We start from the raw sequence: 14,392 nt of genomic DNA, 5'->3' as shown, positions 1-14,392 counted from the left end.
ATTGCCAACAAAGGTTTTGCCACCAAGTCATGTTTTGCAGAGGGGTCAAATACTTATTTCCCTAATTAAAATGCAAATCAATTTATAACATTTTTGACATGCTGTTACGGATACAGTTATCCTGTGTGTGTATCCTGTGTGTGTGTGTTTCTTTTCTCTCCTTCTCCCCTCACAGGTGAAAATCATCACTCCCCAATCAGTCAACAATCAATCATCAATCAGAAGACACACCTCCTCCTATTTCCTACCCTATCACAGTTCCTTCCCCATGGTTTAAAAACCCCATCATTTGTTTGCTCTGAAGCAATCTCTAGCTCAATCTCTATCGCTGAATCTCTCTGTAAATGCCATGTCTAGAGGTCTCTGTGTTTCACTCTCGCTTTGTGTCTTAACCTCTCTTTTGTTTAAGCACCTCATAGCACTTTGTCATCACCTGTGAGTATTGTTTTTGGTTATGGTGTTTGTTTGTTGCTGGTGGGAAAAGGGGGAAACCAAGACAAGTCGCCCATGGGCATACACTACCCGTAGGTGAACTTTGTTAAATACACTAGTTAGAACTGGGCGGACCACCCACTGTATTTTTGGTTAGTTAGTTAGCTGTTGTTAAAGTAGGCTAGTCTAGCTTAGGGGTGTTTTTGAATACTTATTGTTTCTTTCCTTGGGTCCAGCTCAGCCCCTTTTCCTGCTCCCCCCATTACCGTGTGTTTATAAATAAACCTAGAGTTTGACGGTAGATTTCTGTTGTCGTGGTTATTTTGTGCACACTTTTACTTTGTCACCATAATAATTTGCATGAGTTATGTTACGGGTCTCATTACCATCCCCCCTAGACTGTCGGGCCAAAAAAGTTTTTCTGTATTATTTTGTTGTTATTCTGTCTCTCATTGTTCAAATAAACCTACCATTAAAGTTATAGACTGATAATGTATTTGTCAGTGGGCAAACGTACAAAATCAGCAGGGGATCAAATACTTTTTTCCCTCACTGTATGTCACCATGACCGAGATGAACTTGACCTCACCTCACGGAATGTAAGTGGCCGTTTTTGCGGGTTCTCTAGCCCCTGCGTTTTGATGGAATCGATACAGAAAACATTTTAGCTGTCTCTTTCAGCCGGCTTGACCACTTTACCTGCCTTCGCTGGCCTTGATCAAACGCTCTCCTCTAAATCGAGCTCTTAACAACTTTAGGTGCAGTGTGAACTCTGCTGCATGTTTTGCTTTTCACAGAGAACAATCTGTTGCGCGTTGTGTGATCTGAAGTGAAGATGTTATTGTTTGTGTGGTAGCTTACATTTTAGTCAATTGGCTTGATTCCAAACTGAAATCTTCCCACATTCTCCCTGCCCTTGTCGATTTGCCTTCATCACTCTGGAAGGACCTGATAAATTAAAGCAATATTATTGAATCTCTATACACATTTCTTTCATCTGGTCTCCTCACATGTGCTAGGGCGAGTCACTGCACTGTATAAAGGGCAGCAGTAGGATGTTTCTTTGTTTGGGACCCAGCCATTCTTCATTACTTTGCCATTTAATCACTATGTCCAATTAGTGTTGACATCTGTAACCTCCCAACAGTCTCTGGGGTTTCAAGGATGGTGTGAACACACTGCATTTCCACTCTGCACGGCTCACAACCATATTTTGATTAGCAGACAATAGGGCTGAAATAAGGGAAGCCGTTTAATGGCGCAACGTACTATAACCATTCTGAGCATAATTACTGTACTCTATATGGCCTCATGCACAAAACAGTGTTTTAATTAGCACTAAGCAGTGTGGGGGGGTTGACAAGAACACAAAACAGTGTTTTAATTAGCACTAGCTTTGCGACACAACAAAGGCTCCAAATAAATATTGTCTACGTCGAACTTTGTGCCTGTACAGCAGACACCTTGATTGGTTTAGTGAATAGGTTTGAAGTTGATTCAACAGAGTACGCAGGCCATGGAAGAACTGTGACATTTTCAGCTTCCAGGAATTATATAGAGATCCTTGCGCCATGGGGCAGTGCATTATAATGCTAAAACATGAGGTGATGGCGGCGGATGAATGGCACGACAATGAGCCTCAGGATCTCGTCATGGTATCTCTGTGCATTCAAATTGCCATCGCTAAATGCAATTGTGTACGTTGTCCGTAGCTTATACTTGCCCATTCCATAACCCCACCGCCACCATGGGGCACTCTGTTCACAACGTTGACATCAGCAAACCGTTCGCCCACACAACGCCATACACGTAGTTGTGAGGCCGGTTGGACATAATGCCAAATTCTCTTAAACGATGTTGGAGGCGGCTTATGGTAGAGAAATTAACATTCAATTATCTGGCAACTGCTGTGGTGGGCATTCCTGCAGTCAGCATGCCAATTGCACGCTAACTCAAAACTTGAGACATCTGTGGCATTGTGTCATGTGAAAAAAATGCATATTTTAGAGTGTCCCTTTATTGTCCCCAGCACAAGATGCATCTGTGTAATGATCGTGCTGTTTAATCAGCTTCTTGATATCTTGGCAAAGGATATCTTGCTGTTTAATAAACATCTTGATATCTTGGCAAAGGAGAAATGCTCACTAACAGGGATGTAAACCAATTTGTGCACACAATTTTTGAGGAATAAGCTTTTTTGTGTGTATGGAAATGTTCAGGTATTTTCAGCTCATGAAACATGGGACCAACACTTTACATGTTGCGTTTATATATTTGTAATAGCTTATATGGAGATTGTCTGACAAACAAATATCTGAGGTATAGTATATTAGAATTACTGCAATATCCATGATTATGCATTTGTAAAATACAGTGCCTTCAGAAAGTATTTACACTTTTTCCATATTTGGTTGTTACAGCCTGAAATTAAATGGATTAAATGTTGTGTCACTGGCCTATACACAATACCCCATAATGTCAAAGTGGAATTATGTTTCTAGAAATGTTTACAAATTCTTTAAAAAGACAAAGCTGAAATGTCTTGAGTGGCAAGCCTAAATAAGTTAAGGAGATAAAAAATGTGCTTAAAGTCGCATAATAAGTTGGACTCACTCTGTGTGCAAGAATAGTGTTTACACATGATTTTTGAATAACTACCTCATCTATGTACCCCACACATATAATTATCTGTAAAGTCCCTCAGTCAACCACAAAGATCATGGAGGTTTTCCAAAAATGTTTACATTTACATTACATTTAAGTCATTTAGCAGACGCTCTTATCCAGAGCGACTTACAAATGTTAAATTAGATTTTTTTTTTTCACCTTTTATTTAACCAGGTAGGCCAGTTGAGAACAAGTTCTCATTAACAACTGCGACCTGGCCAAGATTAAGCAAAGCAGTGAGACACAAACAACAACACTGAGTTACACTAGGAATAAACAAACGTAGAGTCAATAACAAAATAGAAAAAGTCTATATAGAGTGGGGCAAATGGCGTGAGGATGTAAGGCAATAAATAGGCCATAGAGACGAAGTAAGTACAATTTAGCAAATTAACACTGGAGTGTAGATGTGCAGATGATGATGTGCAAGTAGAAATACTGGTGTGCAAAAAAGTAAATAAAAAAAATATGGGGATGAGGTAGGTAGATTGGATGGGCTGTGTACAGCTGCAGTGATCGGTAAGCTGCTCAGATAGCGGATGCTTAAAGTTATTGAGGGAGATAAGTCTCCAACTTCAGCGATTTTTGCAATTCGTTCCAGTCATTGGCAGCAGAGAACTGGAAGGAAAGGCGGTCAAAGGAGGTGTTGGCTTTGGGATGACCAGTGAGATATACCTGTTGGAGCATGTGCTACACAAAGAAGAGCAGCTATTGGTCAAAAAAGCTGACATTGAATATCCCTTTGAGCATGGTGAAGTTATGTATTACACTTTTGATGGTGTATCAATACACCCAGTCACTACAAGATAAAGGCGTTTTTACTAACTCAGTTGCTGGAGAGGAAGGAAACCGCTCAGGGATTTCACCATGAAGCCAATGGTGACTAAAACAGTTACAGAGTGTAATGGCTGTGATAGGAGAAACCTGAGGATGGATCAACAACATTGTAGTTACTCCACAATACTAACCTAAAGGACAGAGTGAAAAGAAGGAAGCCTAAGTGTGAAAGAAGGAAGCCTGTGCAATTTTTTTTTCATTAAGGCACTGAAGTAAAACTGTAAACCAATTTGTGGCAAAGAAATACATTTTATGTCCTGAATACGAAGTGTTATGTTTGGGCAAATCCAACACAAGACATCACTAAGTATCACTCTTCATATTTTCAAGCATGGTGGTGGCTGTCTCATGTTATGTGTATGCTTGTCATCGACAGGGACTAGGGAGTATTTTAGGATAAAAAGAGAAGGAGTAGAGCTAACCACAGGCATAATCCTAGAGGAAAACCTGGTTCAGTCTGCTTTCCAACAGACACTGGGAGACACATTTTCTTTTCAGCAGGACAATAACCTAAAGCACAAGGCCAAATACAGTGGGGCAAAAAAGTATTTAGTCAGCCACCAATTGTGCAAGTTCTCCCACTTAAAAAGATGAGAGAGACCTGTAATTTTCGTCATAGGTACACTTCAACTATGACAGACAAAATTAGAAAAAAAATCCAGAAAATCACATTGTAGGATTTTGAATTAATTTATTTGCAAATTATGGTGGAAAATAAGTATTTGGTCAATAACAAAAGTTTATCTCAATACTTTGTTATATACCCTTTGTTGGCAATGACAGAGGTCTTCACAAGGTTTTCCACACACTGTTGCTGGTATTTTGGCCCATTCCTCCATGCAGATCTCCTTTAGAGCAGTGATGTTTTGGGGCTGTTGCTGGGCAACACAGACTTTCATATACTTGCACGATTGGTGGCTGACTAAATACTTTTCTGCTCCACTGTATACACTGGAGTTACACTACAGTTTTGACTTAAATCGGCTTTAATCTATGGCAAGACTTGAAAATGGCTGTCTGGCAATAATCAACAACCAACTTGACAATTTAAAAAATAATAATGTGGAAATATTGTTCAATCCAGGTGTTCAAAGATCTTAGACACTTACCCAGATAGACTCACAGCTGTAATAGCTGTCAAAGGTGATACTAATGTATTGACTCAGGGGTGTGAATACTTATGTAAATTTGATATTTCTCTATTTCATTTTCAATAAATTAGCAAAAAATATCTAAAAACCTGTTTTTACTTTGTCATTATGGGGTATTGTGTGACGATGGGTGAGAAAAAAATACTATTTAATCCATTTTGAATTCAGGCTGTATCACAATAAAATGTGTAATAAGTCAAGGGGTATGAATACTTTCTGAAGGCACTGTATATGTGATAATTATTACTTTGACACCCTCAACGTGTAACCTACAATTCCAAACACAGGACTTTTAAAGCCAGGACTAGATCAAGCTTATATAGACAGCATAAGCGGTGTACTGTATACCCAGTATTGCCTAGTAAGACCATCCTCAGAGGGGTAAGATGTTAACACCACAACACCCTTCATAGCTCCCTTACACTTAACTTTTGACAGAATCAGGTCACAAAACAGCGAAAATAAAAACTGGACACAAACTTCATTCAAACTTTGTTCTCGCCTGCTTTCCAGGAAAATCGAGGGTCTTCTTGACCTACAGGATACTCACAGGATAGTAAAAGGGGTTTATGAAACAACAAAGAACTAGCAACTTCCCTGCTTTTCCCCTCGTTCCCCCAAAATCATGAGCCATCTGGGGACCCAAACACATGGGTCCCAGGGTACTTACTACCCTACCCACCCAGGGTAAACTGTTCCTCCATCTCTCTTCTGCAGACTTGGTCATATCAGAGACCATCTGATACAATTGAGTAGACACTGAGGTGTAAAGTTACAGTATGCCTGGAGCGCACTCACTGGTAACTTTGGTGCAAACTTTTACAACTCAAACCTCTCTTGATCTTGCGCCTGTTGTGCAAGGTTCTGAGGAGTTTTAGATGTTATTTGAGGAAAATTCTTGCCTGAAACTTGAATGCTCGTGGTAGGCTTTAGCTCAGTGGGGAAACACATTGACATTCATACACACAAACCGAGTGCTGATCAAATGCCTGCTGGTGTTAATGTGATTTGCTACTTGACAAGGCATGCAGCCCTGCCCTTAAAGTCTAAGGGTGCCACCTACCAGCTGTGTTTATGTAGTTGGTCCTGACCCACAAACATCGAAACAACAACTGTGACCCACACAATTATCACCCTTCACTCTCTCCATTGGAGTTGGATACAGTTTTGCATGCATGTCCAAGTTCTATCAATGTTGTCAATATTTGTGTCGACTATCATTAAGTGACCTTTTGTGGCCAATTAGCATTTTGTTTGTGCTAAGTCAATTGTGTTTGTGTCAAGTTCATTCAGTTTGCAACGCGATCATTTAAGTTAATTTTGTTTCTATCCACTTTTTTCATTGTTGTTTTGGGGTATTGCGCCGCAGGGCCACCGTAGCAATGACAGGTGTTGCCTCAGTAAATGAATACTCATTCATAACCATACGATACCAACCTGGAAAGCTACTACAACCACTACTTTATGTGGTCTTTACACTGTTCAACTTGATGGATTATTTCAACATTGCTCAGTCCCGTGTTTCATTTATTTAGTGGCCTTCCCTTTTTTTGCTCATTATTATTTCACAATGGTCATCTCTTTCCAAACACTGGGAGATGTATGGTATTCTATACAGTAGACAGCTTGGGGTTGCATGAGTTGTGAGGCGGTGGTTTGTTACTACACCGATAAATAACAATATTCATCCGGACCTTAGCTAACTAGGAAAACGACTGGACCTTCTCAAATAGTACTTTAGTAACCCTGCTAGAGGCTAATATAAGGAACCATCCCCACATGCCTGACATTAATCTTGCACCTTTTACGGAGACGAAAGCTTTGTTACAGTGTGAGCTGTGAATGTTTTCGAAAGCACATAGCTTAAGGGTTATCATTGTTATCAGCAGCCCAACAGTGGGTTGGTGAGACCTTAATGAGTGGCAGGTAGCCTAGTGGTTAAGAGCGTTGGGCCAGTAACAGAACGGTTGCTGGTTTGAATCCCCAAGCCAACTAAGGGAAATCTGCCAATGTCTGCCAATGTCTGCCAATGTGCCCTTGAGCAAGACACGTAACCCTAATATCTCCTATAAGTTGCTGTGGTCTAAGAGCGTCTGCTAAATGACTACAATGTCAATGTAAATATGGTGTCTTGAGCTGGGAATCCATTCGTGTCCTTCTGATTTACTAAATGACACACAAGTAATGAAGTTGTATGTATGTGTGCACACTGCAGGATTTATATTCTTGTTCTGTCTTGTACAGAGGCAAGATAAAAAAGGAAGTGTATGCTACTGTTCATTGTTTAACAACAAATGATTCATGTCAATGATCGATCCTTTTTAGACTGTGTCCTTGGTGGATTTCTAAAGAAAAATAGATTTTTTTCTCAGTATTCTACTCTGTAAGAAAAGTTAGCTCTACTACCTTAACGCTAGCTCCAGAAGCCTACATGATAGGCTAATACAATTCTTAAGGGCTTCAATGTCAAACATTATAGATTTCCATTTAGCAGACAAGGGCAGATAGTGTATAGCTCTTTGACTTGAGGAAGGAGCCAAGCCTAATTTTTCTCTCAAAGGACACCATTTTAAAAGCCCTCTGTATTTTCCTGTTTCCCTTTTGGGTATAATGGTCAGTACACTTTTCCCCACGCTCACTCGAGGGCGTGGGCAGCAGGTAGCCTAGCGGTTAAGAGTGTTAGGCCGGTCGACTAGGTGAAAAATGTGTTGATGTGCCCTTGAACAAGTCACTTAAACCCTAGTTGCTCCGGTACATTGCTCTGGATAAGAGCAACTACTAAAAATTAAAGGTTGATAATGGCCAGCCAAATGCATCTGATATGCAAGCCATACTGTAGTTCTATGCAATTATGTGAAAAACGCATCCCACTGATTGCCAGTGTATTTGCAGGAAACACATTTCATAAACTCGTATAGTTTTTTTGGTTTCATTTGACTTTTGGCCCTCTTTCAGTACTGTGTGCGAGGGCTATGAAAGTGTGTGTTTTATCTGGTTGAAGCTTTTCCTAGTTTCATATAGGGAAGGATTAGAAAACACAGCCCAATAAGGCACAGTAACAGCATAATGTTCTTACCTTCACATAACTTATGTATATATTTTCTTTTTCACTTTCAAGTCTAACCCCCCAGCTACAGTATCCTGGCATCCCGGGTCCCATTTACTGTAAATCAAGAAAACCACTGTCCAAATGCATGAATTGTGTTTAAAGAGAACGTCACCCAGTGTTTTTATGTGCATTCACCTCACCTTGATATGGTCTCTCTTATGAAATCCTGCAACCCCGCATTGCCTTGTCTGAGGGTCGATTCTTGTATTGAAAATGTGGGTAGTCAATTCCCTCATACCTTTGGGTTGAGAGATTGTCAGCACGGGTGAAATATTTTCCCCTGTGGCGAAAAATGCACTCCCAAAATTGAATAGCCGGGCCGTGTGAATGCTGGCTGGTAATAAGTCGATAATGAAAACAAGGCTTACCCGTCTCCAACACATCTCAATGCTGAGGTTTATGCGCTAACAACACTCTTCTCTGGATGTTTCTTTTTCTGAAAAGACTGGCTTTTGAAGAGTTGCATAAAGAGTACTCATATAAATGTCTCTTTAAGTTTACTGAATGGGGCCAGACGACTACAGCTTGGTAGCTTTAAAAAGGCCTTGGATGAGAAATTGGTCGGAGCTTGGCTTGCATTTTCCTTTATTCTTGGATTTGGACGACATTGAATGGGCCATTTACTTTTTTACTCCAAAGCACTGAATGAAATCAGAGCCTTTTATGTATAGTTTCTCCCCATATACAGTGGAATGCTGAATCAACTGTATCGTGCCAATGAAAGGCTACGGCGGTCCTTTTCACATCAGTAGAAAGGATTGCTTTTATCACGTCTTGCAGCATAGGGTTGGCCATGTCAGAGGTTTTCTAGAGGCAAACTGGGAATACCTTGTTGGCCTGGAGAAAAGACCCTCTGTTCAAATCAACTAGCATTTTGAAAACATGTTTTAATTGAGAAACCTTTAAAGCTACAGTCCTTAGTTGCTACATCAATTTTTGGACATATAAATGAATGATAGATACCCATTGATTCTTGAAGAATATAACTTAGAAATGCCTCATGATATATGCCCCAAAATATAAGCTTGTTTTAAATGTGAACACACTGTATACCCTCAAAACATTAAAGATTTCGAATGAATTATGGAATGATATTTCCTTATTCCTTTTCTTTGCAGGAGTGCCCTAGCGGCGTGGTCAATGAAGACACCTTCAAAGTCATCTACTCCCAGTTCTTCCCACAGGGAGGTATGTTGACACATCTGGTGAGAATTGTTCTGCTTGACAAATGGCTCCCACCATCCAAATCTTTAACCCTGGGTTGTGTTCAATATGCACAAAATGGGAGAAAAAGGCGTTGAAACAGAGAATGTACTACTTCTCCAAAAGGTTGGGTTGTTTTCCGTTTCAAAACACTTTCTGTTTTTTACCTATTGAACACGACCCTGGTTGGGGAAGCTTCTAGATCAGCTGGAGATTCTTGTTACTTTTGAACTCCTTTACTGCATTCTGTAATCAACTTGATTAATTATCTCGAGCAATGTCTCCATTTTAGGCATAGGAGGCAGACAAAAAGGTTTTAAAAAAAAAAGGTAATGAGAAGGAATATAAGAATATCGCATTACAAAATGGAAATAAAATAAAATCTCATTTTATTTGTCACTAAGTGTCGAACTTAGTGAAATGCTTACTTACAAGCCAACAATGCAGTTAAGAAAAATAAATGCTTAGTAAAAAATAGATAAATAACAAATAATTAAAGAGCAGCAGTAAAATAACAGTAGCAAGGCTACATACAGAGGGGTACCGGTACAGAGTCAATGAGCGGGGGCACCGGTTAGTCGAGGTAATTGAGGTAATATGTACATGTAGGTAGAGTAAAAGTGACTATGCAAAGATAATAAACAGAGAGTAGCAGCAGCGTAAAAGAGGGGGGGACCATGTAAATTAGTCTGGGTAGCCATTTGATTAGCTATTCAGGAGTCTTATGGCTTGGGGGGGTAGAAGCTGGAAGCCTTTTGGACCTAGACTTGGTGCTCCGGTAACGCTTGCTGTGCGGTAGCAGAGGGGAACAGTCTATTACTAGGGTTGCTGGAGTCTTTGACAATTCTTAGGGCCTTCCTCTGACACGGTAAGCTTGGCCCCAGTGATGTACTAGGCCGTATGCACTACCCTCAGTAGAGGCTTGCGGTCGGAGGCCGAGCAGTTGCCATACCAGGCAGTGATGCAACCATGCTCTTGATGGTGCAGCTGTAGAACTTTTTGAGGATCTGAGGACCCATGCCAAATCTTTTCAGTCTCCTGAGGGGGCGTGTGTTTGAACCATGATATTTTGATGGTGATGTGGACACCAAGGAACTTGAAGCTCTCAATCTGCTCCACTACAGCCCTGTCGGTGAGAATGGGGGTGTGCTCGGTCCTCCTTTTCCTGTAGTCCACAATCATCTCTTGTTTTGATCACATTGAAGGAGAGGTTGTTGTCCTGGCACCACACGGTCAGGTTTCTGCCCTCGTCCCTATAGGCTGTCTCATCGTTGTTGCTGATCAGCCCTACCACAGTTGTCTCGTCTGCAAAATTAACAATGGTGTTGGAGTCGTGCCTGGCCCTGCAGTCATGAGTGAACAGGGAGTACAGGAGGGGACTGAGCACGCACCCCTGGGGGGCCCCCGTGTTGAGGATCAGCGTGGCAGATATGTTGTTACCTACCCTTACCACCTGGGGGCGGCATGTCAGGAAGTCCAGGATCCAGTTGCAGAAGGAGGTGTTTAGTCCCAGGGTCCTTACATTAGTGATGAGCTTTGAGGGCACTATGGTGTTGAACGCTGAGCTGTAGTCAATGAATAGCATCCTCACATAAGTGATCCTTTTGTCCAGGTGGGAAAGGGAAGTGTGGAGTGCAATAGCGATTGCATCATCTGTGGATCTGTTGGGGCGGTATGCAAATTGGAGTGGGTCTGGGGTTTCTGGGATAATGGTGTTGATGTGAGCCATGACCAGCTCAGGCCAGAAAATCCTCAAGACTTCCTTACTATTAGATTTCATGCACCAGCTTTTGTTTACAAATATACACAGACCGCCACACCTTGTCTTACCGGAGGCGGCTGTTCTACCCTGCCGATGCAGCGTAAACCCCGCCAGCTGTACGTTATTCATGTTGTCGTTCAGCCACGACTCAGTGAAACATAAGATATTAGTTATTAATGTCTCGTTGTCAGGATATTCGTGATCTATTTTGTTATCCAATGATTGTATGTTGGCTAATAGGACTGATGGTAGAGGCAGATTACTCACTCGCCGTCGGATCCTTACAAGGCACCCCGACCTACGTCCCCGATATCTCCGTCTCTTTCTCACGCGAATCACAGGGATTGGGGCCTTGTCTGGTGTCTGAAGTAAATCCTTCGCATCCGCTTCATAAAAGAAAAAATATATTTCCAGTGAGTAATCGCTGTACCGATATCTATAAGCTCTTTTCGGTTATAAGAGATGGTGGCAGAAACATTATATACAAAATAAGTTGCAAATAACGCAAAAAACAAACAAACAATCGCACAATTGGTGATGAAACCGTAAAATGGCAGCCATCTCCTCCGGCGCCATTATATCTGAAGAACGTTTCATGTTTTTCTTTCGTTTTTGCTGTTTTATCCGGGTCGTTCTTAAATTACGGTGGCGTTTGGGCAAGACATTGGAAAATTCACTTACTTTTTCTAGATTGTTTATTTATTTAAAATGTATTTGGGTCATTCTTCCCATTCTAAATAAACTAATATGGTAGCTTAATGACTTTAAATTATGTTTATCATTATGATAACATTGTACCAGTAGGAGTAGTAACACCAATGATGGTAACACCAATGAGACATTTTTGGTAAACAAGGAATTTCTGAAATGGAGGCCACAAATTCTCAAATCTATAGTCATCAAACCTTTAAAAATAATTTACTAAAGAGATATGATTAATAATTTTGCTCACAATGTTATTTCCCTTGATTTAAGTTGAGTAACACCAAGTAACACTGGATTTAGACACCAAATTATCAATAATAATAGATAGATATCGCTAAATCCCCAAAAACACGTCACCAGTGGAACAAGCCAATTTGCTAGCCCCCAGTAGTTTCTACAATGCATACAAATATATATTTTGCAGTATAAAGGACTTTTTTTATTTTATTTTTTATTTTTTTATTTCACCTTTATTTAACCAGGTAGGCTAGTTGAGAACAAGTTCTCATTTGCAACTGCGACCTGGCCAAGATAAAGCATAGCAGTGTGAACAGACAACACAGAGTTACACATGGAGTAAGCAATTAACAAGTCAATAACACAGTAGAAAAAAATGGGCAGTCTATATACAATGTGTGCAAAAGGCATGAGGAGGTAGGCGAATAATACAATTTTGCAGATTAACACTGGGGTGATAAATGATCAGATGGTCATGTACAGGTAGAGATATTGGTGTGCAAAAGAGCAGAAAAGTAAATAAATAAATAAAAAAAACAGTATAAAAACAGTATGGGGATGAGGTAGGTGAAAATGGGTGGGCTATTTACCAATAGACTATGTACAGCTGCAGCGATCGGTTAGCTGCTCGGATAGCTGATGTTTGAAGTTGGTGAGGAGATAAAAGTCTCCAACTTCAGCGATTTTTGCAGTTCGTTCCAGTCACAGGCAGCAGAGTACTGGAGACGAAAGGCGGCCAAATGAGGTGTTGGCTTTAGGGATGATCAGTGAGATACACCTGCTGGAGCGTGTGCTACGGATGGGTGTTGCCATCGTGACCAGTGAACTGAGATAAGGCGGAGCTTTACCTAGCATGGACTTGTAGATGACCTGGAGCCAGTGGGTCTGGCGAAATATGTAAGAGCATACAAGTCGCAGTGGTGGGTGGTATAAGGTGCTTTGGTGACAAAACGGATGGCACTATGATAGACTGCATCCAGTTTGCTGAGTAGAGTGTTGGAAGCCATTTTGTAGATGACATCGCCGAAATCGAGGATCGGTAGGATAGTCAGTTTTACTAGGGTAAGCTTGGCGGCGTGAGTGAAGGAGGCTTTGTTGCGGAATAGAAAGCCGACTCTTGATTTGATTTTCGATTGGAGATGTTTGATGTGAGTCTGGAAGGAGAGTTTGCAGTCTAGCCAGACACCTTACTTATAGATGTCCACATATTCAAGGTCGGAACCATCCAGGGTGGTGATGCTAGTGGGGCATGCGGGTGCAGGCAGCGATCGGTTGAAAAGCATGCATTTGGTTTTACTCGCGTTTAAGAGCAGTTGGAGGCCACGGAAGGAGTGCTGTATGGCATTGAAGCTCGTTTGGAGGTTAGATAGCACAGTGTCCAATGACGGGCCGAAAGTATATAGAATGGTGTCGTCTGCGTGAGGTGGATCAGGGAATCGCCCGCAGCAAGAGCAACATCATTGATATATACAGAGAAAAGAGTCGGCCCGAGAATTGAACCCTGTGGCACCCCCATAGAGACTGCCAGAGGACCAGACAGCATGCCCTCCGATTTGACACACTGAACTCTGTCTGCAAAGTAATTGGTGAACCAGGCAAGGCAGTCATCCGAGAAACCGAGGCTATTGAGTCTGCCGATAAGAATATGGTGATTGACAGAGTCGAAAGCCTTGGCGAGGTCGATGAAGACGGCTGCACAGTACTGTCTTTTATCGATGGCGGTTATGATATCGTTTAGTACCTTGAGCGTGGCTGAGGTGCACCCGTGACCGGCTCGAAACCAGATTGCACAGCGGAGAAGGTACGGTGGGATTCGAGATGGTCAGTGACCTGTTTGTTGACTTGGCTTTCTTAGATGGCAGGGCAGGATGGATATAGGTCTATAGCAGTTTGGGTCCAGGGTGTCTCCCCCTTTGAAGAGGGGGATGACTGCGGCAGCTTTCCAATCCTTGGGGATCTCAGACGATATGAAAGAGAGGTTGAACAGGCTGGTAATAGGGTTGCGACAATGGCGGCAGATAGATTCAGAAATAGAGGGTCCAGATTGTCAAGCCCAGCTGATTTGTACGGGTATAGGTTTTGCAGCTCTTTCAGAACATCTGCTATCTGGATTTGGGTAAAGGAGAACCTGGAGAGGCTTGGGCGAGGAGCTGCGGGGGGGGCGGAGCTGTTGGCCGAGGTTGGAGTAGCCAGGCGGAAGGCATAGCCAGCCGTTGAGGAGTGCTTATTGAAGCTTTCGATAATCGTGGATTTATCGGTGGAGACCGTGTTACCTAGCCTCAGTGCAGT

At 41.7% G+C, this 14,392-nt stretch overlaps 1 protein-coding gene across 1 annotated transcript in view; it reads left to right on the top strand.

Moving 5' to 3' along the window:
* LOC115133555 (Kv channel-interacting protein 4-like) overlaps nt 1-14,392 on the top strand; it is a 68,706-nt gene that overhangs the window by 41,254 nt on the left and 13,060 nt on the right. The window contains exon 3 of the mRNA XM_029666920.2: nt 9,315-9,384. Coding sequence (XP_029522780.1) covers nt 9,315-9,384 — 70 coding nt within the window. The remainder of the gene's footprint in view (nt 1-9,314; nt 9,385-14,392) is intronic.

This window comes from Oncorhynchus nerka, linkage group LG8 (genome assembly GCF_034236695.1).
Source record: "Oncorhynchus nerka isolate Pitt River linkage group LG8, Oner_Uvic_2.0, whole genome shotgun sequence".
Classification (NCBI taxonomy): Eukaryota; Metazoa; Chordata; class Actinopteri; order Salmoniformes; family Salmonidae; genus Oncorhynchus; species Oncorhynchus nerka.
This window is presented reverse-complemented; position numbering and strand designations above follow the sequence as displayed.